Genomic DNA, 25353 nt, shown 5'->3' with positions numbered 1-25353 from the left:
TTCATTATGTTTGTCAAAGAGGACCTTACTAACACATCTCTGATTAGGCCTTTGGAGATTTTTCCACCCAAATTGTTCCCTGCAGGTACTGACTGTTCTCACAGCAAGCACCAGTACAAATTGTCACTGTTGGGTTTCTGATGATTATCTCAAGCTCTGTCTCTCTTGTAACCACCTGTTATTATAATGTTATGTGTAAATGAGAATATGCCATCCAGAAAAATCAGATGCTGATGATGTTTCTCTGGGATTATTCCTCTCTGCAGTTTACTTGGTTGAATCATTGATTTGCTAAGAACAACTGCGAAAAGCATGAGTTCACAGCTACTGACACCAGTGTTAGGATCATAAAATATCACTAATAATATTCAGGGATTTGCATACAGACCAAGCTAAAAAATAAGTGAAAATTGATCAATCAAAACCAGCCCTCGAAATTAATCCTGACATGTGAAGACAGAGTATAGAGTGAAACAAGCTTATTGTGAATTTAAAGTTAATTGGAAATCTTAATGATTTGAATCAAAAGGTTGTAAATTAAATAACTGCAATTAATTTAAGAAGGAAGATTATTTCTCTGGAAATTTGTCTTTCTAGCCTAATAACAGTCTCTGTCTTTTTGTATCCACCTAGCCTGCTGTCATTTCCATTTTGAACCTTGGCAAAATTCTGCAAAGTGTTCCAACTTCAAAGGTTCTATATCAATGCAAAAAATTGTTCTGGCAAAGCTCATTTTACATGGTCTTGAATATTATTTACTAACTTGAATATTAGTTGATTTCTGCTGAAAGCTCAAAGCTCCTCCAATGTAAAAAATACTTTAAAGAAACAAATTAATGTGCTCAATTAATTAACCGCAATGGGAAAGCAAACTTATTGCAAGAAACATATGACAGTTAGAAGTTCAAACCTGTCATGATCTACAGACAATCGCTTTAGCAAGATGCTGAGTTCAGCATTTTAAAAAAATTATGTCTCTGCTGCACTGGATTGGGCATGACCATAAATTATAAATCTATTGTAAATTACAGAATTACTCTCGTCCAGCTACAATACACACGAGACAAAGAATGGTTTGATAAGTAACTTCTTTCTTTTTGAAAGGATTTAGAGATCCAGATGGGTCTCTGTTGCAACTGTGTATTTTAATACAACTCTCTAAAGGCAACACACTCAGAGTGCATTTTGCATTATTCGGAATGTCTTCAAGTAGCACTCCTGCAAGTGTTCGCACCTGAAGCCATATAACATTGCTCCGTTTATCCTGGTATCTGCTGGGAATGTGTTTCATAGACCTTTGCAACATCCATTCAATAAAACTGCCTTTGGAAGACATATGGAAAATGGCCTGGGGTCAATGAATGCCATGAAGGTGAAACTTGATGCTTGGGATAACCCATTATCTGAAATGTGGTTTTCTAGTAGGAATATATCAAATGCATGACATAGCATCACAAATTGTGCGAATAAACATTAACACTGAGCTATTGTGTGAGACCACATGCCAGAATGTGTTACTCTTTGGATAATTCATAGCAAATCTACTGTGACATTACTCAGAGATAGTCAGTGGCTTAAATGATTTTCTGACCTTTATCGCAGTCCTACAATCTGAACACAACATTGGTTGCTGTAATATACTGTACTTACTGATTTAGGCTGGTGGTGTAACGATTTTATTACAAGTTGATGTGGGGGCTTTATTTTCTTCGTGATGCCATTTTGTATCAAGGGAAAGTTGTAAGAAATGGATGGTTGTTATATGAATGTTGTTATGAGGGGCTGCAGAATTTATGAAATGCATGTTATATCGCCCAAATAAAATCAGATCATGGTCACAGTGGTGATTGTAACCAAATTTTCAATCTTTAACTCTTTTCCATACTTCTACTACTCAGAATAAAATTTAGATTAGTGGAGATGGGGCAGGGGGTAACCTTATGTCATTGTTTATATAAGAAAGTACAATAGAGATTTATCTAACAGATTTCACAAAAATTCCACTCATTCATACAAAATAGCACTCAACAGCCCACATTTAACTTAACTTGATTTCAGCTTAAGTTTGTGTTTTTCCCTCAAACACCCCAAATATAATTGTGACTTATTCTGGGCTCAGTTTGATTTTCAAAATGTTCTAGTCAGTTTAATTAATAAGTCAAACTTACATCTACATGAGGAAACCTCAGTTGATCAAATTGCTCTTAAAGCAGTCCCTAATTGTGGACATTATTGGTGTGTCACTGAGTTGCATTAATACAATTTCATTCTTGTTTTATTTCTCATTTAACATTACTTTCAATTCAGTCTAAATTTTAAACCGTTAGTTGATTGCATTACGTTTTTGAGTGTGAATGTCTTTGCAGGTCGCAATGTTGCTACAGACAACCAGAACAACCTAATATCACGGATGGTCCATCACTTCCTTTCATTTGTGAACCACTTCCATTTCAGTTTGCAGTACAATGCAATAAATCTAACAGCTATGTGAAATAGGCATCTTGTTGCCTCAACTGTTATTTCTTTTTACCTTCTGATTTAATCTTAAGGAAGTGAAAGGCAATCTTCATGTTTACAAATGCAGTTTTTATCAGAAGTATTCGATACAGTATTAACTTGGCTAAGTTGATAATTTTGGAGTCAAGACTTGAGTAGAACAATTTGGGTGGCATGGTGACTCAGTGGTTAGCACTGCTGCCTCACAGTGCCAGGGACCCGGGTTCAATTCCACCCTCAGGCGACTGTCTGTGTGGAGTTTGCACGTTCTCCCCAGGTCTGCGTGGGTTTCCTCCAGGTGCTCTGGTTTCCTCCTACAGTCCAAAGATGTGCAGGTTAGGTGGATTGGCCATGCTAAATTTCCTGTAGTGTTCAGGGATGTGTAGCTTAGGTGGGTTATAAGGGGATGGGTCTGGGTGGGATGCTCCAAGGGTTGGTGTGGACTTGTTGGGCCGCAGGGCCTGCTTCCACACTGTAGGGATTCTATGTCTATGTAGTCCAATGAAGGGATGAGCTAGTTCTCAGATGTGAAGTCTCTTGGCGCATACATTAAATGTGGCCCTATTCTTGTGTTTCCATGGTTTAGGTGGCTACTTAAGTGCTGTTGCACTTCTTAGTAAGAGCAGAAAAATATCCTAGCTTCCTTCTATCATTCTGTCCACAATTATCATTGAAACACCTTGGTTTACATCGCCCAGTGGTGTCCAATATGTCTGCTGTTAGTGCATAGCATTAGCAACTATGCTTCAAAATAATTTATTGCGTGGGAAATGCTTTGAAATCTTTGCAAAAAATGTAATAAAGTGATATTTTAAAAAATACTTTTACTCATGTATTTATCCCAAAAAGCAAAATATTGAACTCTTAAAAATATGCAGTTCTGTAAATTCTTACACATTCATCAACAACAATAACCTACATTCTATTGCTGTTAATGTAGCAAAATGTTCCAAAGCATTTCACTTGAGCATTAGCAAATAAAATGTGGAACTGAACCAATGACTGAAAGTTTAGTTATTTAGGAGAGTTTTATGGATACTGTTAAAGGATGCCAGAGAATGATGGATATGAAGAGGCTTAGGGAAATTCAAAGATTTCAATGTTTATGTTCTACAAGTCATTAGTAAAATATTTTAACGTTAGAAACTAGCATTCACTCGTGCCTCTGATGCTGCCTGGCCTGCTGTGTTCCTCCAGCTGTGTTATCTCAGCCTCCAGCATCGGCAGTTCTTACTATCTCTGAGTGAGTTATTCACTCAATTTACTTCCTTTGTCTTGACAAAGGAAAGGTGGTAACCAATCCAACTCAATACAAGTTTGAAGGAGTACATGTATAGAGACCCACCCTTCTGATTCTTATTTGGGTGCAGTTATATCATAATTATTCAGTGCTACTACTGATGTGATGTTTATTATTGTTGTGAAGGCAGTGTGTTATCAACTTTTGTTCGGGAGGCATAATGGTTTTGGATTTCTGCACGCAACCCACAAATCCCACATAACAGCAAATTCACGACAGAGGCCTGCCATTACTGAACTTCTGTTGGACAGTCAAGGCTTGCTCAAAGCTGAAAAAGAAAAGCTCCTCTTCCATGTTAGTTATTTATATGGTTGTTGGCAAATCACCAAAACCACCATTGAGCTTGGATTCATTCAGTCAGATTTCAATTGCAAAATACAAATAGTTAATCAAGAATGTTTGGCCCTTTTTAGAGAAAAAACATAGCAGCTTATAGACAACACAATGTTCCAATTCGGCTTTGTGTTTTGCAAAGCAAAGATGCAAAGTGACCTTTTCATTTTTATTTCTCCTACTTTTGTTATCTCTCTCAGCTAGTACATAATATACATTTAAGAGACATATTCTTGATAATATCATATCTTGGCATGTGACTTCATAGTATAATGGTCTCACATGCCATCTTACATTGGCCACTTGCAACATGACATGCTGAAGGAAATTGCTGTAGTTTATAACCAAATTTCTCAGTACTATTATAGACACGACAGTGCTGGTGCCAGTAATATATGTAGGTATGAGGAGCTGTAATAAACATTTCCTGAAGCTTTTTGTACCAAATGACTCATGTTTAGTTCTTAGATTACAGGACCAAGCATAAGTATTGTCTTATTAAGTATGAATAACCTGCTGAAGGTAAGATGCCCAGAACTGCATCTATGACGGAATGAGAGGGCAGAATGTGTCGTCCATTTATAAAGAAAAAACTCCCAGAGCTCAGACACCACATTATATAACTTCACTACTCCTCTTTTAAGTTTACATTATGATAAGACAAAGAACTGTGAATGCCAGAGATCTAAAACAAGAACAGAAATTGCTGGTGAAACTAATCAAGTCTAGCAGCATATGTGAGACATTCCCACAGATATTGCCAGACCGACTGAGTTTCACCAGCAATTTCTGTTCTTGTTTTAAAGAACAAAGAACAAAGAAAATTACAGCACAGGAACAGGCCCTTCGGCCCTCCAAGTCTGCGCCAATCCAGATCCTCTATCTAAACCTGTCGCCTATTTTCCAAGGAGCTGTATCCCTCTGCTCCCTGCCCATTCATGTATCTGTCTAGATACATCTTAAATGACGCCATTGTGCCTGCCTCTACCACCTCCACTGGCAACACGTTCCAGGCACCCACCACGTTCTGCGTAAAGAATTTTCCATGCATATCTCCCTTAAACTTTTCCCCTCTCATGTTGAAATCGTGACCCCTAGTAATTGAGTCCCCCACTCTGGGAAAAAGCTTCTTGCTATCCACCCTGTCTATACCTCTCATGATTTTGTAGACCTCAATCAGGTCCCCCCTCAACCTCCGTCTTTCTAATGTAAATAATCCTAATCTACTCAACCTCTCTTCATAGCTAGCGCCCTCCATACCAGGCAACATCCTGGTAAACCTCCTCTGCACCCTCTCCAAAGCATCCACATCCTTTTGGTAATGTGGCGACCAGAACTGTACGCAGTATTCCAAACGTGGTCGAACCAAAGTCCTATACAACTGTAACAGGACCTGCCGACTCTTGTACTCAATACCCGGTCCGATGAATGAAAGCATGCCGTGTGCCTTCTTGACCACTCTATCGACCTGCGTTGCCACCTTCAGAGTACAATGGACCTGAACACCCAGATCTCTCTGTGCATCAATTTTCCCCAGGGCTTTTCCATTTACCACATAGTTCGCTCTTGAATTGGATCTTCCAAAATGCATCACCTCGCATGTGCCTGGATTGAACTCCATCTGCCATTTCTCCGCCCAACCCTCCAATCTATCTATATTCTGCTGCATTCTCCAACAGTCCCCTTCACTATCTGCTACTCCACCAATCTTAGTGTCATCTGCAAACTTGCTAATCAGACCATCTATACCTACCTCCAGATCATTTAAGTATATCACAAGCAACAGTGATCCCAACACAGATCCCTGTGGAACACCACTGGTCACAGTTCTCCATTTTGAGAAACTCCCTTCCACTACAACTCTCCGTCTCCTGTTGCCCAGCCAGTTCTCTATCCATCTAGCTACTACACCCTGGACCCCATGCGACTTCACTTTCTCCATCAGCCTACCATGGGGAACCTTATCAAACGCATTACTGAAGTCCATGTATGTGACATCCACAGCCCTTCCCTCATCTACCAACTTTGTCACTTCCTTAAAGAATTCTATCAAGTTGGTAAGACATGACCTTCCCTGCACAAAACCATGCTGCCTATCACTAATAGATCCTATCCCTCAGTAGCTTCTCCAGCAGCTTCCCCACCACGGACGTCAGGCTCACCGGTCTATAATTACCTGGATTATCCTTGCTACCCTTCTTAAACAAGGGGACAACATTAGCAATTCTCCAGTCCTCCGGGACCTCACCCGTGCTCAAGGATGCTGCAAAGATATCTGTTAAGGCCCCAGCTATTTCCTCTCTCACTTCCCTCAGTAACCTGGGATAGATCCCATCCGAACCTGGGGACTTGTCCACCCTAATGCCTTTTAGAATACCCAACACTTCCCCCCTCCTTATGCTGACTTGACCTAGAGTAATCAAACATCTATCCCTAACCTCAACATCCGTCTTGTCCCTCTCCTCAGTGAAAACCGACACAAAGTGCTCATTAAGAATCTCACTCATTTTCTCTGACTCCTCGCATAACTTCCCTCCTTTGTCCTTGAGTGGGCCAACCCTTTCTAGTTACCCTCTTGCTCCTTATGTATGAATAAAAGGCTTTGGGATTTTCCTTAACCCTGTTTGCTAAAGATATTTCATGACCCCTTTTAGCCCTCTTAATTCCTCGTTTCAGATTGGTCCTACTTTCCCGATATTTATGTTTAATGTTTATGGTTTACATTCTGGGTGAAAAAATAATAATTCAGCTAGCTTATTTGCCTAAAATGTTTTTAAAATGTATAAACACCAGAACTCAAGAATTAGTTGTTACATTTATTAGATCACCACTTTAAGCAAAATAAAAGCTGTTTTAGAATACAAGTCGATCTCAATATCACCTCAGACAGAATTACAACAGCGAGAACTGTAGAAAGAGTATTTTTTTAAAATAAAACTATGTAACCTGGCGACATCTAGGTCAAAACACAGGATTCACTTGTCAGCAAAGCTGTGGGGTTGATGCAGTATTATTTGAATGATTTTAAAATAAGGCCAATCTCAAGAACATTGAAAACATTGCCCTGCATGGAATTCCATATTTAGGTATGCTTCTTGTCCTTGTCCACAAACAGAAATTTATTCACAGTAATTTAAAGCTTTCACACATTTTGACAAAGCACACTGATTTACTGCCTCAGCAATTGTTATCAGCTCCTACTTCTTTGATAATGAGGATAGTTTACAAGACAGTGAGCATTCTGAACCTAAATGTTAAGGGAGGAATGGTGGCACAGTGGTTTGTTCTGCTGTCTCACAGCACCAGGGACCTGGGTTTGATTCTAGTCTTGGTTGACTGCCTGTGTAGAGTTTGCACATTCTCCCTGTGCCTGTGTGGGTTTCTTCTGGTGCTCCAGTTTCTTCCCATAGTACAAAGATGTGCAGGCCAGGTGGATTGGCCATGCTAAATTACCTGTAGTGTGCAGGCTAGGTGAATTAGCCATGGAGAATGCAAGGTGATAGGTGGAGAGGGGTGGGTCTGGGTGGGATGTTGTTCAGAGGGTCAGTGAGGCCTCGATGAGCTAATTGACCTGCTTCAATGCTGTAGGAATGAAACTCACCTTTTGAGATGTCTTGTTTCACAGAATACCCTGTACAACTAAATAATAATTTTCTAAAAGAGAACAATTGTGAACCTTTAGAAAAAAAATTAAGTATTTTAAATTAGAGTGGATAGTCTATTTGATTCTCATGCCTGGGCAATGCCATTTATGGAGAAGCAAAGGTCATCAGGTAAGGGCCAGGCGCTGGGTCCAACATCCCTCTGACCCTGAAATAAAATCAAATTACTGCAGATGCTGGAGATCTGAAATAAATACAGAAAGAGTTGGAGAGAATTAACAGGTCTGGCAGCACTTGTGAAGGGCGAAACAGAGTTATCGTTTTGAATCTGAAATTCTTTAGAAGAAGAGTGATATTAGACTGCTAACTCTCTTTCTCTCTCCACAGATGATACCAAACCTGCTGAGTTTCCCCAACTCTTACTATGTTCTATTTCATATCTCTGCCCCTCCATTATATTGTACAAGAATTTCAACGTTGGGTGAAAATATCTCATCCTGGTTTACCCCGAAACCTGAAATTCCATGAGGATACCGGAGCAGACATAAAATATCACAGTAATCAATTTTTTCTTTGGGGTGGTGGGGGACGGAGGAAAGTTTGCAGATTTGAGTCCCTCCCAGACTGATGAACTCTTATCTCTATGGGCATTAAGGAGGTCCTGATGGCTAAGAGTCATCATGCAGTGCGGCTGGAGTAGGATTCATGTTAACACTGCAGCAAGTAAATCTGCTCTTCGATGCACCATATTATCAGGCATGCTACTGAATAGATTTTCTACATTACAAGAACTGATTGGAAGTGCAGGGTAGGTGTTAGTTCAAGATAGTTTTGCATCAACCTGTTCAGGCATGTTATGAGAGATAGTAGGAACTGCAGATGCTGGAGAATCTGAGATAACAAGATGTAGAACTGGATGAACACATTTTCTGAAGAAGGGTCTAGGCCCGAAACGTCAGCCTTCCTGCTCCTCTGATGCTGCTTGGCCTGCTGTGTTCATCCAGCTCTACACCTTGTTATCTCAGGCATGTTATGAAACAGCTCTGACACAAGTAGGTCTGGAACCCAGGACACTACCACTGAGCCACAAGGGTATTTTCTGGGGACTCATCTGTTCTATATATAGCAGAAAAACAAAAGTATGGATGTTTGAGGGGGTACAGGAATTACAAAACATGTCTCTAAACAGAAGCTCATCAGTGTATGATGCCCCAGTGTTCTATCCTTGATCGCCTTGCTATTTGACTCTGAATGAAGAAAGTGGGGTGATGAACCTTTAGTTTCTTTCCAAATCCAGAGGAAGTTAATATTTGATAGTACAAAGTTAGTGTCACACCATTACAGACGGGACAGTGTTAAATAAATGTGAGCTAATTACCTTGTACAATGTTTTGTTCATCTTCTGTAACTAACTAACTAACTTATTGTGGATTCTTGTCCTCTTCACAGTTTTAGAAATTTGTGACCTAACACTTACAATTCCACACATATAACACTCTGTTACTCTGGGGCACAACTTATTGAGTTCAATCACCTCGGAAGCAGGAAGTCATGAGTGAGAATTGAAACAGTTGGATTGTCGGCGTTGTGTTTCCCAGATATGGCTAAGCATTTCCCTGACCCATTTTCTATTTCTCACTTAAAGGCAAGAAAGAATGTGCACATCCCATTGGCTTAAAGAGTGCCTTATGTTCACGACACCACGTCCCTGTTTTTGACTACCCATAGGGAGAAAATGTCCCACTTTTGGTTTAGAAAAATTATATATTTTTTCATTCACTAGTCTATTTTGAAAGAGTCAATTTCCACATGATTTATAGTTGTAATTGAATCCTTGATATAAGCGACCATTTTATCTTTATTTGGCACCAAATGAGAAGCATGTTTTAAATTCTATTACAAACATCTAAAAATATGACTTAGTAGCACACTGCACTAAAAAAGCTGCCTTTTTTTGCTATACTGAATCCCTTATACCGTTTTGATGAGTTGTAGATCTCCAGAACTTAAAGCAAAAATTCTGTGACCCATTTCCCTAACATAGAAAGATTGGAACTAATAACTGGGTCATAGAATTTTCTTTAATAAGTTCCAGAGATCTAAATTGTATGGAAGTTAGTTGAGTCTATTATCAGGGCAGGATGACTGAACACTTAGAACATGTAAAAGCTGATCAAAGGCCGCATAGAATTGCAAAAGCAAGGTCATAGCTAACTAAACTAGTTGAATTGTTCGAGGAAGTCACTCACATGATAGATAGCTGAGGGTTAAGAAAGATGTCTCTACAGACTTACGAAGGCCCTCAATCAGATTCTACAGAAGAGATTATTAGCAAAAGCAATTGAATGGAAGGTAACTGGTTGGGAAGTAGGAATAAAGGGGAGGTTGTAATCTACTGGTAATGTCACTGCAGCAATAATCCAGATCCCCAGCCTAATGTCCTGGGGACATGAGTTCAAATTCCACTATGTCAAATGGTGGCATATGAATAAAATTTAATTTATTAAAATCTCAAAGCTAGTCTAATGACAACCATGTAACCAATGTCAATTGTTATTTTAAACAAAAATCTGGTTCATTAATGTCCTTTCAGGGAAGGGAATCTGCTGTCCTTACCTAGTCTGGCCTACATGGACTCTATACCCATGGCAAAGTGGTTGAATTTCAACTGCCCTCTTGAAGTTGCCAACCAAGCTACTCACTTGTACAAAGTCCAAAGTCCATCGACCTGGGCACTAGAAATGACAATGGCAATCAAGCCCTGTAAGCCCTGCAAAGTCCTCCTTACTAACATCTGGGGATTTATACCAAAATTGGAAGAGCTGTCTCACAGACTGGTCTAGCAAAAGCCTGCCATAGCTATATTCACACAATCTCAATGTACAGACATCTTCATCTCTGGCTTTGTCATGTCCCAACAAATGTGGCAACATAGCAGCAGACCGTTAGAAAGGAGTGGGCTGGGTATACCTGACATTGTCTCCAGACCCCATGAAGTCTCGTGGCATCAGGTCAAATGTGGACAAAGAAACCTTATGCTCTTTACCCCCAGCCCCTCTCCTTGGCTGATTATTCCTCCATGTTGGACATCTCTTGGAGGAAGCACTGAGGGTGGCAAGGGCAAGGAATGTAGTCCAATTTGGTGACACCATTACTGAGTAAACTGGGTGTGTCCTAACGCTGCTAGAATGATCCACAGCAGGTGGTGACAGAATCAACAGGAGAGAAAACTTATGGGACCTTGTCTTCACCAAGCTACCTAACGCAGATGCTTCTGTCCATAGCAGACATCAATGAGTGACCATCTCACAGTCACTGTGGAGACAGAGTCATTCTTCACATGGAGGATACCCTCCTTGTTGTTGCATGGCACGACCACTGTATGAAATGGGACAACATTCAAAAAGATCTAGCAACTCAACACGGGGCCTGAATAAGCGTGTATCAGCAATAGAATTGTATTCAACCACAATCTGTTATCTCAGGGCCAGCCATTAATCCCCATGTAACATTGCGCTCAAGTTGGGAGATTAATCCTGGTTCAGGGGGCATGCTAGGAGCAGCACCCCACACATGAAAATGAGATTATGCTATAACACAGGACTACTTGAATGCCAAACAGAGAAGCAGCATGCCATATACAGGGTTGAGTGATTCCACAACCAATGGATCATATCTAAGCTCTGCAGTCCTGCCACATCCCATTGTGAATGGCAGTGGACAATTAAACAACTCAGCAGAGGAGGAGGTTTGGCAAATATCACCATCCTCAGTGATGGGGAACGCAGACACATCAGCAAAAAAGATAGATCTGAAGAATTCACAGCCATCTTCTAGCAGAAGTCCATCTCAGACTGTCCTGAGGTTCCCAATGTCACAAATGATAGCCTTCAAACAAATTAATAAACTGGACATGATATGGAAAATATTTGAAGCATTAGATATTGCAAGGGCTATGGGCTCTGACCTCATTCAGGCAACAGAACTAGAACTAGCTGTGCCCCTAGTCAAGGTATCCCAGTACAGTTATAACACTGACTTTTACCCACCAAGGTGAAAAACTACCCAGGTATATCCTGTTCACAAAAAGCAGGAGCTAAGATTTCCTTGGAAATACCTCAGCCAATTAGAGTCAACTTGGTGGCTAATTAGCATTCTTTTCTCCTACAGTGTAAACTATTGTGATCATTTGAAATTTGGCATTCTTGTATTAGTCTTGATTGTGTAAGACTATTTATCTACTTTGCTGCTTTTTTTACTGTGGATTGAAATGGGAAAATGCCTTTTCTTTCTAAATAAACAGAGATTGTTGAAGGATTGCAGCACTTTTTTAAAAAAAGTAACCTGACACTCATTGTATGCATTGCTTACACAGCTGCTTTTTTAAGCAGTAGTGAAAATCTGGTTACACATGAGTTACAGCCAGGGGACTATGTATGACTGGGGCTTTGGCTGACAACAATAGCTGACTTGTCACTAGTTTACAGAACAATTACTAATGCTAAAGGCTTCCTGCTGCCAGCAACTATGTGATTGGCTCCCAGGTAGTGGGGTGGCGTGAGTGTTTGGGCAGCAGCCATCTGGAATGAATACTCTTTTTGGTCCACAGTAAAAAGCATCGACAGTGTGAAAATTGCTGGTTTGTCTCGCCTTTCCAGTTGCTGTAAGCTGTGCCTTTTAAAGATCTTTATAAGTGTGAACCAATCACTGTGTATCTTCAGCAAACAAGTGGAAACGCGTGGAGAACGAAGACTGAAAAGCAGCATTCTGATCAGCAAAAGGAGAACCCGAGCAAACTCTGCTTCAGGGACCACTGAACTATCTTTCCAGTCTTTTCCTCTGTCCATAACACCCTTTTTTTGTTTGTATAAATGTGTGTATGTGTAGGTTAGAGGGAAAATGGCTCAGGGGATTAGACTTTTAGCCAGTAAAACTCAATGATAAAAGTTTAACTGTGGCTCATCTTTTTTAATAATAAATTGTAATTTGTGTTAATTACACAAATCTGGTCCATGTTTTCTTTCAGTCTAGGTCTTAAAGACTGGTAAAGTGGGGAATTCTGCATGTTGTTAAAAATCTTTAACTAACTAAAAGTAGGGCTTGATTTCCAGCCCTCTACCCTAGTGAGGTTTAACAAATGTAAGAGAAATATCAGCTGTATATCCAAGTGTTATGAAGACATCTTAGCTATCAGGCCTAGTAAATTGGGTAGATGGGGATAAGAATTCCCTTAGTTTTGCATGGTCACTCAACTTGCCTGTGTCGTTATATCTGATGGCATTCAGTATAAGAAACTGTGGTGTCATTCACTTTTTATTTGAGGAAGTATAAAGTATTTTCTTTATGGTCAAAGACCAGGAGCTGTGGAGATGAAAAGAGATTTGGATATCCAAGTGCAAAAAAGCTTTATTTCTGTGTCTGGCATAAAAAGGAAGAACACTTTTTTTTTCATTAGCCCTGCATTTGGTTTTGGACAGTGTACATTTAAAGAATATATGGATCTGGGAGAAGGTACACTGGAATGATACCAGTGTTTAAAATGTTAACTTGTCAGCCATTATATTTTCTTGAGCTAACAAGGTTGAGAGGCATTTTAATTGAGGTCTTAAAGTTATAAAGTTATTTGATATTGTAGAGAGAAATTATTTTCACGGATGGGGAAGTGCAGAACAAAGGATCATAAAATTAGAACAAAGCCATTCACGAATAAATGAGAAAGCATGATTTTACAGAAAGATGAATAGAAATGTTCTCTAAAGGCTGTGATTAGTGGGTCAATTGAATTTTTCAAGGCTGAGATCAATAGTTTTGTTGTTCCGCGAAAGTACAAAAGGATAGGAAGCAAACATCAGTAAAAGACACTGAGGCACCAATGCAAAGTCATATGGTTGAATTTTATAGGCATCACAATTCACTCTCCACCACCGCCTCACCCCCTTCACAAAATTGCGGACATGTTCCCCTGTGATTCCAATCGTGGTTCTACTGCAATTTAACACGAGGAGCAGTGTTATCCTATAAGCATCATGTAACTTTCTTAAAAGATATATCTTTGTCTAATTGTAGATACCTGCAAGATTACACCATCCCTTCTGTTCTTTTGAAGAGTGGTTTACTGCCCTGAGTATCTCATATAAGCATGCACTTATACCAAGTGGCTGGATTTTTACAAAAAACAGCTTCACATTTCTGGGAGAAGGTTCGCAGCCATCCCTCAGAAATGCCATGCCATACTTCCATTCTGACAGTTTTTTTGTCATGCAGAACTGACAAGGCTAGGCAAACCACATCTTGTTTTCACAGTTCAGGTGCCGTATTCTGAAATTTCAAAGTTCTCACAGCCACTTGGATAACTGCTGTCAACCAATAAGTACCTACATTTAAGTGGCCAGCGAGGAAAAAGGCAGAGTCCCAGGGGTAGGATGCCAGATGAATAGGTGATAAGGAGCCAGGGTTGCAGGTAAGTGGAATGTCAAAAGGCAAGGCTGCATAATGCTAGATGGTAGGAATCCAGATGAGTAGCATTTCACGTAACAAAAACAAAGTTGCTGGAAAAGCTCAGTAGGTCTGGCAGCATCTGTGAAGGAAAAAACAGACTTTACGTTTCGGGTCTGGTGACAAGTTCTGAGGAAGGGTCACCGGACCCGAAACGTTAGCTCTGTTTTTTCCTTCACAGATGCTGCCAGGCCTGCTGAGATTTTCCAATAACTTTGTTTTTGTTCCTGATTTATAGCATCCGCAGTTCTTTTGGTTTTTATTTAGAATTTCAGGTTAGTCAAGTGCCAGGAGGGAAGGGTTTATGGTGTAATGGGTAGGATACCAGGCAAGTAGGGTGCTGGAGGAGTAGAGGGTAGAGTATCAGGCAAAAGTGGAGTGCCTGTTGAGTAGGGTAGGGTGTCAGGTATGGCAAGGTATGTGATGTAGTGTTATGGGTAGGTCAGGATATTTGTAAACACCAGCAAACCAGAAATGGTTGGAAGAATTATTTCAACGATGTACAAGGTTTCTCGTGTCCGTACAGAACAACCATATTGACACTGAGATTAATAATGCCAATACACGCAGTCTCCAATCTGTTGTAGAAAGTGAAACAAAAACAGAAATTGAGGGAAAACCTCACCAGGTCTGGCAGCATCTGTGAAGAGAAGTTAGAGTTAACATTAACTCTGATTTCTCTCCACAGATGCTGCCAGACCTGCTGAGATTTTCCAGCAATTTCTGCTTTTGTTTCAGATTTCCAGCATCCACTGTTCCTTCGGTTTATTGTAGGAAGTGATCTTGTTGTGTGTAGGCTTCACCACACTGTACATTTTGCTTGCACACATCTAATCTAGGATGTGTAATGAGATAACAATATGACTCGTATTTCTCAATTTTGGCTCTCAGTTAATTCATTCTAACCATTTGCCTGGGATACGTTATCATGATCATAGTGAGTTCTTCAGTTCTTCTCATGTTGTGAATATGCTATGTAAGACTGATTATAACGTAAAATTTGATTAGGATTTGGAAGAAGCTGCTTTGTTACAGACAGTTCCTGAACTTCAGTTGACATATTTTCGTTTCAAGGTTATTATATTGGGAACATCCTCTGTGTCGGATGTTGGTTGAACCATTTTGTAATGTTTTGTTGAGCTTTATGCTGTATCTTGGGCTTTTTCTGATGATTGGACTATCAGTATGTCTTTGTCCAGTGCCCCTTAATGGCACATAGCTTGCCTGTGCTGTAGGATGCTGGACACTGTTTCATTAAATGGGACAGACCACACTTTATGCATGATTTGCATGTTTCACGTTGTTCACCATTGCTATTGTGATTGTGGAGTCAAGAGCTTAGAGGTTTTTCTGATCTGAACTTTTGCCTCCATTTTTTAACAGACAGAGCTAAGGGACATGTTAATGATGCACTAAGTCTTTTTCAGAATGATTTTGGTTGATGTTGAAGCCATTACTAATTCCAAACGTCTTTCAGCCAGCTTTTCTTCACTGAAATCACTCTCTGCACTTTTGTGGCAACATCTGCCAACAAACCGATAAATAATTTTGCTTGATTGCTACTTGTAGACATAAACTAATGCCTGTAAATTCTGAAGTGCGTCTTAAACTTTTGCTGATCCTCAGTTTATTTGTCTTTCCCATGATTTTTCTGGGTCTTCGTTACAGAAACCTAAAGAATGAACTCTTCTCAAAATTAATTTCCTACACCAATCAGTATGACCACTTTCTTTTGGTCAAATTTGCTGCTCAGTGAATGAAGTGTCAACCCGAGGTTGAATAACTGGAATTCAAGGATGACCTAAGTAGCCTGCCAATCCATTTTAGGATTTTAATTACCACTGTGGTTTGAATATTAGGCACATGTTTTCAGAGCTATTTGAGCTGTCACTGTTTGAAATGCTTTGTGCTAGGAGAGAGACTCTTACAACAATATACAGTGTCTCAAATAAAGTGAATATGGATTACAATCTTATTGACTTTAATGGGAGTTTGGGTAGCCAATGTTTATGCCAAAAGGGCAAAACAGAATGGAGCTTGTGTGTCTTCTTCACAGTTTGTGCTCCTTCCTGAAAATCAGTTTGATAGAATCAAGTGATGATTCAATGGAGGAAAGCCTTGAAAACCTCTGAGAACATTCCTGGAAGTCTCATTCATGCTCTGACGGGGACCTATTACTGCAGTAGAGTTAAGTTGCAAAGTTAATGATAGTCTGTCATTTTTCTCTCATCAGACCTAGATCGATTCAGGCTGTGCTTGTATGGTCTGTTCCACTATGACACGTTAATTGAGAAGTTAGTTGATCACACTCTAATCAAGTAGACTATACACAAAAGGAAAAAACAGAGTTAACGTTTCGGGTCCGGTGACCCTTCCTCGGAACAGGGCGACCGGACCCGAAATGTTAACTCTCTTTTTTTTCTCCTTCACAGATGCTGCCAGACCTGCTGAGCTTTTCCAGCAACTCTGTTTTTGTTCCTGATTTACAGCATCCGCAGTTCTTTTGGTTTTTTTTATAGACTATACTCAAACCTTCCTGTTCCCAAGGAAGCTCTTATTCTACAAGATGTATAGATGCATTTTGAGTTGACTGCTTGTTTGTAGACTTATATCTTGAACAATGTAGCCACCATGATGATGGTAGTCTTCTTGAGGCTTTCTTTGACACATTAGAATGAGCAATTTTTTTGTTTAAAAAATAAAGCTTCAATGCTGGGCATAAGCTAATACTATGATGGATGTTACGACTATGTTGACCCCTGAACTCAGACTAGGTTCTTACTGAGGACATGTGTCAGAAGATTTATTTACAGAGCAACGAAACACGTTACAATTTTATCAGAATCATTGCTTTAGTCCGGTGTCAAACTGGTTGACAAACTGATTATCCTAAAGGATTACAAAGTGCAAAAGGAGATATTCAAGGTCGAGCTGATATTTTAAACAGGAATATTATGTGACATAACTTTATATGGATGACATCACTTAATCTCTTCGAGGTACATGAGTACATCATTGATAACACAAGCAGTGTAACATGACATACTCCAGGCAAGTTGCAATTTGGTGGTGGGAACAGCAAGGCTTGTTCCACAATTAAGGCCCACAAGTGGCTAATTAATGACAGTCAAAAGGCCATTTCCCCACCTGGTCACAATTATCAGGTTGGTGGGATGAGATCAAAGCAGCGAATAAACCCAGAAAGTCATCCTTCTCTGGCATCAGGCAGAAAGTGGACAGTCTCCACCAATGGCACCCATTCAATGTTGCGTGCACTCCCACAAAATGTGTCCCTTTGGGATTTCTTCCTCACCTTTGACTACTCCACCAATACCATCAATTCCTGGCCAAATCGAGTTGGCCCTCCAGGCCTAACACCCTGACAATTAGCTTGACTTGGACTCCAGGGGCTTAGACTTCTTGAACTGCTCACAATCTCAGTCCTCTCCAGAGCAACTCATGGCACTACTGAGCTGTGAAAGCCAGAGGCCAATCAGATTGGCAGGTATCGCACTGGAATAGAACTTCATCCTGCTTGAGGGGTGGGTGTCCTATCTCCAGCAATTATAATGGCTGCCTGGCAGTCAGTATCAGTGTCTATCAGTGGTAGGAAGGGATACCTCATCATAGATTAAAATCTTGACCTATGAACTTCAGTAAATGGGGTTATGTATAGCACCTACTGACACAATGGATCTTCATCTCATTGTACCTCATGAATGTACCTTAACCCTGCCAATAAATTATCACTATGCCAGTTGGTATGTCACACTGCATTCTCCACTCTAGCTATCCTGCTTACTCTTGAATCAAAACTGTCAATTTGGTGATAAGTTAGCACTAAATAATGGATAGTTTTGTGCAGTTATCATCACCACTACAAACTAGGTTAACTGTAAAAATTTTAGAAACAAAGTGCAAAAGCTTTCATCCCAAGAGTCTAGACTGGATCTGAACTTAGATCCCCAACATACAAGGACAGTGTTATAACCCAATTATTATTTTATTCTTTTGTTTTCCTTTCCCAGGTACTGTCTGTTTGATGTTCCCCTGGAGGATAGAATTTGGAATAATTGGTCTGGAACTGAAGACAATTGTTGGACTGACACAGTTTTATTTTTGGAATGTGGGTGAGGGGGAGTAGGGAAGAAAGTCTTGATCATCCAATAGAAGTTGACAAGGAGATGTATAGTTGATCCTTCAAATTCAAGGCTATTGTCAAGTAGAAGCAGTTTGGAAATATAAGTGAGTTATTAATAACCTTTCTTGAGTTTTGTTAATATGAGGCTATAGCCTGCTGTAAATTGTAATTGCTTTGCAATTCTTGATTGCTCCTAAATAAAAATTAAAAATGGTAAGTATCCTGATTAAGAATTGTTACAAATCCTTGATACACAGCTTTAACCGGCCTCAAACTATATTATTTGAAATACACCAACGAACAATAAATCTGCAGTTAAACTGTCACTTACATGAAACACTAGCTCTGGATATGCATCAATGAGAAAGTGACAAATCTTGTGGAAGTCACTTCCTGAAAGAGATCCCAAATAGACTGAGGTATTCTTTAAATTTATTCATAGGATTAGGTGACATTGACTGGGCCAGCATTTATTGCCTAGTTGAGAAGATGATGCAGGCTTTCTTTCTGATTCGCTGCAGTCCATGTGCTGTAGGTACATACAAAATACCATTATGGAGGGAGTTCCAGGATTTTGACTGAGCAGCAATGAAGGAATGGCTGATATCTTTCAGGGTCAGGACGGTCAGTGGTTTGGAGGGGAACTTGCTAATGGTGGTATATCCACATACTGCATCCTTTGTTTTTGTAGATGTTTGTAGTTGTGTGTTTGGATGGTGTTGTTTAAGAAGCCTTAGTGAATTTCTGCAGTGCATCTTTTTGATGGTACACACTTTTGCTACTGCGCATTGATGGTGGAGGGACTGAACGTTTGTGGATGTGGTGCCAGTCAAGCGGGCTGCTTTGTTCTGGGTGATATCAAGCCTCTTGAGTGTTTCTGAATATCATCTAAGCAAATGGGGAGTATTCCAGCACACTCCTAACTTTGTGCCTTGTAAATGGCAACAGGCTGTGGGGAGTCAAGAGATGAGTTAGTTGCTCAGCATTGAGAGTGTATGCCCAGGTCTTATAGCCACAGTATTCAAATGCTTAGTTCAGTTCAGTTTCTGATCAATGACAAGCCCCCAGGATATTGATAGTCGGAGATTTAGTAATGGAAATGTTATTGAATGCCAACGGATGATGGTTAGATTATTTTTGTCGAAGGTGATCATTTCCTGGCATTTGTATGGCGTGAAGGTTACTTGCCACTTATCAGGCAAGCCTGAATACTGTCTTGGTCTTGCTGCATTTGGGCATGGGCTACTTCAGTATCTGAGGAACCATAAATGGTGCCAAACATTGTGTAATCATCAGTGAACATCCCCACTTCTGACATCATGATGGAAGGAAGGTCATTGATGAAGCACTGAGCAAGTTATGCTAAACTAGTGCTGCATAACACCTGCCTTCACTCTACTTATGATGGAGAGTAGACTGATTTGATAATTAATGGCTGGGTTGGATTTGTCCTGCTTTTGTGTATAGGACATACATTGGCAATTTTCCACATTGTTGGGTAGATGCCAGTGTTGTAGCTGTACTGGAAAAGCTTGGCTAAGAGCACAGCTTGTTTTGGAGCACACATCTTCAGTACTATTGCCAGAGTGTTGTTAGGGTCCCTAGGCTTTGCAGTATTCGGTGTTTCAACAGTTGAGAGCATTCAAGTGGAATAAATTGAATTGGCTGAAAACTGACACCTGTGATGCGGGGGATCAGGAGAGGAGGCCAAGGTAATTCTTCACCATGGTATAACTGCACTTGGAATATTGTGTGCAGTTTTGGTCTCTTTATCTGAGGAAGGATGTTGTGGCTATGGAGGAAGTTCAAGGAAGGTTTACCAGACCATACCATTCCTGGGATGGAATGACTGATGTATGAAGAGAGATTGGATTGACCAGGAACATATTCACTGGGGCTTAGAAGAATGAGGGGTGATCCCATTGAAACCTATAAAATTCTAACAGCACTAGACAGTGTAAATGCAGGATAGAATGAATGGGGAGTCCAGAAACAGGAGTCACAGTCTAAGGATGTGGGATAAGCTGTTTAGTACTGAGACGAGGAGGGATTTCTTCGACAAGAGAGTGGTGAGCCTGTGGTATTTTCTGCTACAGAAAGTGGTTGAGGCCAAAACATTGAATATTTTCAAGAAAGAGTTAGATAGAGTCATAAGATCTAAAGAGATCAAAGGGTTTGATGAGAAAGTGGGATCAGAGGTGGATGATCAACCATGAACATATTGAATGGCACAGCAGGCTTGAGGGGCTGAATGGCCTACGCCTCCTATTTTCTATGTCTCTCTAATTCAGTCGACATTTCTGGCTGAAGACTGGTGCAAAGGTGAAGGCTGTGGCATTTACAACAACATGCTGGTCTCCCCCATCATGGCTGATGGGAATATTTGTTGAATCTTATCCAGTGAGTTGTTAATTGTCCACCACTATTCACAATTGATGCGGCAAGACTGCAGAGCTTCATTCTGATCCATTCAATGTCAAATTGCTTTGGCTTGCCCATCACTTGCTGCTTTTAGTGTTTGGCACACAATTAGTCACGTGTTATAGCATCAACAGGTTCACATTTCATTTTAGGTACTCCTGGTGATGCTCCTAATAAGCTCTCCCACCCTCTTCATCGAACCAAGGTTGATCCCCTGCCCTGATTGTAATGGTAGAATTGGGGATATACTGGTCCATGAGGTTGCATATTGTGTTTGAGTACAATTCTGCTGTTGCTGATGGTCCACAGTGCCTCATGCACACCCTGTCTCGGTTTCTAGATCTTTTGAAGGTTATCCCTATGAATATGGGTGATAGTGCCACACAACACAATGGAGGATATTCTCAGTGTGAATCAGGACTTTGTCTCCATAAGAGCTGCGCGGTAGCCACTCTATTTAAAAATAATTTCATGGACAGATGCATCTGTGGCAGGCAGATAGGTAAGAATCAAGTCAAGTACATTTTTCACTCCTGTTGGTTTCCTCATGACTGTGTCTGTGACAGTTGAGTCAGCTGGATCAGCTGTGATACTGCTGAGACTCTTGGTGATGGATGATGAAATTCCCCACCCAGAGTACATTCTAAACCCTTGCCATTCTCAGTGCTTCCTCCAACTAGTGTTCAACATCAGTTGGATGTTTCATGGGGGAGAGGGGTTCTGTGGTAATCAGCAGCTGGTTCTCCAGCCAATTTGGTTCTCCAGTTTGATCTCATGTGATCCTGAGTTGAAGAATTAAAACTATCAGAACAACTCCACCCCAGGTTTTGCAGCCACCTGTACTGGCTGTATCCTGCCAGTGGGACAGGACGTATGTTGATGGTGCTGTTTGGGACATTGCCTATCGGCAATGATTCTGTGAGTATGGAGGTTTGCCGAACATCTCCGCTGTATTCATAAAAATAACATCGAGCTTCTAGTTGCCTGCCACTTCAACACGCCATTGGCCAGATAACATAACATTTCCGTCTCAGGCCTGCTGCAGTGCTCCAGTGAAACTCAATGCAACCTGGTGAAACAACACCTCATCTTCTGCCAATGTACCTTACAGCTCGCAGGATGCAGCATCGAGTTTAATAGTTTCAGAATATGAATATCTCCTTTCATCTTTATTCCTCACCCTCATGCTCCCAGGTCCTATTTTGTTTGAGGTGCTCCCAGTACATTTTCAGTTATTCACACTTCCTGTTAGCACCCATTCAGCATCTACTTCTGTCTCAGCTTACTGTTAGCAATCCCTTTGTTCTTTCCCTTTCTCTTTTCTTTCTCTATCGCCATCCATCCACCTCACTCATTCTCCGCCCCCAAACCCCACCCCCTGTCATCCGCATAAATACTACCTTTTCGCAGCTGCTTTCAGTTCTGATGGACTCAAAATGTTAACTCTGTTTCTATCTCTACAGATGCTGCCAGATCTGCTGAGTTTCTCTAGCACCTTGTTTTTCTATCCTCAGGGTATTACCTGGGTCTTCAGTTAATAATTCATCATCACTGCCAAAGACAATTTCCAACAGGAAAAATGAGGCTCATTTACATTTGCACCTACCACAAGGGTCCATTCTTGAAAGTACCCAGCTATTTCCCGAGATCGCCTAAAAACTTTATGTTTCATTTTGTTGCGATTAATAAAATGGATGTTTCCCTTGCCAAGCAGGAAAGGTAGCGACTGGGGACTAGCAACTGAATCCAATCACACTTGTGTAGTGCTCCTTTGCCTTGACATCAATAAGGTACCTCTTACAGTATAACTTCAAACTGCCACAGTTACCAGTCTCTGTTGGTAACATTTAAGCCTAGTTAATAATGCACTGAAAAAATGTCCTTACCTAATCTGTGATAATCACAATCGCAAGCTCAAATGTGTGTATTTGTCCCAGTTTTAGTGCATGGAGGTTTAGATCTTCACTCATCTTGCTCCAAGTCCATGGCTAGTTTATTAGAAGCCATGAGATCTATAAATCCATATGATATAGGTGCAGAAATAGACCATTCAGCCCATCAGGTCTGCTTTGCTATTTAATGAGACCGTGGCTGGTACGATAATCCTCAACTCCACTTTCCTGCCTTTTCCCTTGATTCCCTAACCAATTAAAAATCTGTCTATCTCAGCCTTCAACTGCAACTTTGTATTCACTACTAACTGAGACACTGTAGCAAATGTTTTAGCCAAAATTTGTTAAGTCAACATAGTGACAGAAATCACAAAACACACATCAAGGTCTCAGTTTGGGGATGAAGCTCTGCTCACCGTGATTGCCTTTGGATGTTCGCACTGGTGTAAAATGGTTTTTGGAGGTTCTAACAGGCGAGTTTTCCTTGGGCGATCCATCTATTGCAGTCATATTCTCTCTCTCATAGTGTGGCACTGGAATCGGCCCCTGGTTTCGTAAAATGTCTGCCAAGGCCCTGTGAAATGTAACATAAAATAATGTTTGAAAGATGGTACAGTGTCTTTATATGACTCACAATTCATGTTGTCGTGCTACACGGTTTCCCAGAAAGAATTGCTGAGATTGCTATTTGGTTGAAAGTCGGTACTAATGCTGTGAAACACCATTTGTATGATTTGTACAGACAATCGAAAACATCATATTACTGCATCATTGATGGGTATAATTCATTAAAAATATTATGTTCATTTTCACTAACATGTATCTGGATGGTACTTACAAACTCTAATGCAGCAACGGTAATAAATAGTGATTAACTTGAAGATGTGGCTTTGTAAATGTTAATTTTGTTAAGTATGCAGTTACGGATACAACGATACACAGAGTGCAATATGGATTATATAATGCAAATTTCAACCAGTGGTGAATGTTTGTGTGTGGCATGCAGATTAACAAAGGCTCCTCAAAAAATGTGTTCCTTAAATCAGGCCTATCAAGTCCCTTTTAGCCTCTTTAACCATACTGAACTTGGGAACATGGCAAAGGTTGATACCACTTCTGAGGATTTTTATATACAACTAATCTTTTTGCAACTGTAAGAAACTACTCTTTACCAGTTCTGCAACTTTAAAGAATTGACAATTTCAAGTCTTTAAGTTCTGAAAGTGGGGTGATGGAAAATTAAAAGATGTTAGTATGAGGGTGAGGCAGAGGGTTTGCAGTCAGTAAAAGTAAGATTACAGGGATTATAAGAAATGGAAAGGGAGAGAAGAATGTGGTGAGGAAATGAACATACTACTTTTGACCGCGAGGCTCACAATTCTGTATAACCATATGCAGACAATTGCTCTTCTCATCTACCCAGTTCACAGCTTTGAAAGCTTGCACGATGTATTAGCATTTATAGCCTATGTCTAACAGAGATTAGAGGAGATTAATATTCCATTGATATTTAGTTGCATACTATTCCCCTCTTAGCCCCCAGGTGTTTCATTTGGTTGGGTCGGTGACTGCATACTTCCTTCCTTTGCTCTTTTGTTTACTCATACTGTGACACAGTTAAGCACTACTTTGTGTCAAAGAAATGTCAGTTTGTGTACATCTTTGCCTTCATTATCACCTCGTGTACCAATTTACCAATTTGAGATGCTTTTCATCTGTTTTTGTCTGTCTGCTTACCATCATTCCTCTGTTTCAATTGGCTTTTATAGTCAATGAATTAATTCTTTCTATCACTATTGCTTTAAGACCTCTGGTGACTATATATATTTGGATTCCAAGTTCTCAAATGCGCTTAAGACTTTCTACTGAATTAAAAGAAAATAGAATATTTCAACACTCAGTATGTTTGCTTTTTATTCCAGCAGTTCAACAGCAGGGGATACCTCAAATTTTGACAGGACTAACAGTTCTGAAAGCTTATATCTCGATGTTGTTGGTTCAAAAGACTTTAAGATAAGTAATGTGAAGATTTTTTGTCCAGTCAACTAATACAAAAATGGACTTTTATATGGATTGAGAAAAACGTATAAGGTTATCAATAAACATTTATTACCTGTGATTTAAAAAAAAGTTCCACACAACTTTGATTTTGTTGAGAAATTTGAACAAAATGTTCTATGCCACACTGTGCCACTGCTCTTTCTTGTGTTAGATCTTTACTACCTTGTACTAGCAGATTCTGGTGCATAAACATGGGTTAAATTTCCTACCTAATTTACAACTTGTTTCAGACCCAATCACACTCTCCTTCTAGACTCATTCATTTTGTTATTGATGTAATACTCTTCAACAGTCATTGTGCTTTTGCTCTCTGGCTGAACTGTTTTCATCTTTCTAGTAAATGAGTCGATCTCAGCTTGTATATTGACTTGTCCTCTTGCAATTCACCTTTTCCCTTACAGGGCTTTCCATTGTCATTTGTCTGATTGCAACCTGCCAGATACATATTCTCTGGACTGTGTTTTTTCCATTTTAACTGTGCAAAAAGAACACAGCTCATTCCACCTCAATTACATGTGAATAGATAATAATTCTAAGTTGCTATACCTTTTATCTCTTCCATCTTTTCCTATCAAAGGGCATCGGTGCATTTCATGATTCTGACAGTAACAG

General features: G+C 40.1%; 1 protein-coding gene across 1 annotated transcript in view; it reads right to left on the bottom strand.

Moving 5' to 3' along the window:
• Positions 1-25353, bottom strand: part of LOC109927404 (protein shisa-6-like) — a 486467-nt gene that overhangs the window by 410346 nt on the left and 50768 nt on the right. Inside the window, exon 3 of the mRNA XM_048610992.1 lies at positions 23097-23254. Coding sequence (XP_048466949.1) covers positions 23097-23254 — 158 coding nt within the window. The remainder of the gene's footprint in view (positions 1-23096; positions 23255-25353) is intronic.

This window comes from Rhincodon typus, chromosome 23, assembly GCF_021869965.1.
Source record: "Rhincodon typus isolate 14 chromosome 23, sRhiTyp1.1, whole genome shotgun sequence".
Taxonomy (NCBI): Eukaryota; Metazoa; Chordata; class Chondrichthyes; order Orectolobiformes; family Rhincodontidae; genus Rhincodon; species Rhincodon typus.
Note: the sequence above shows the minus strand (reverse complement) of the source record. Positions and strands in the feature narration are given on the sequence as shown.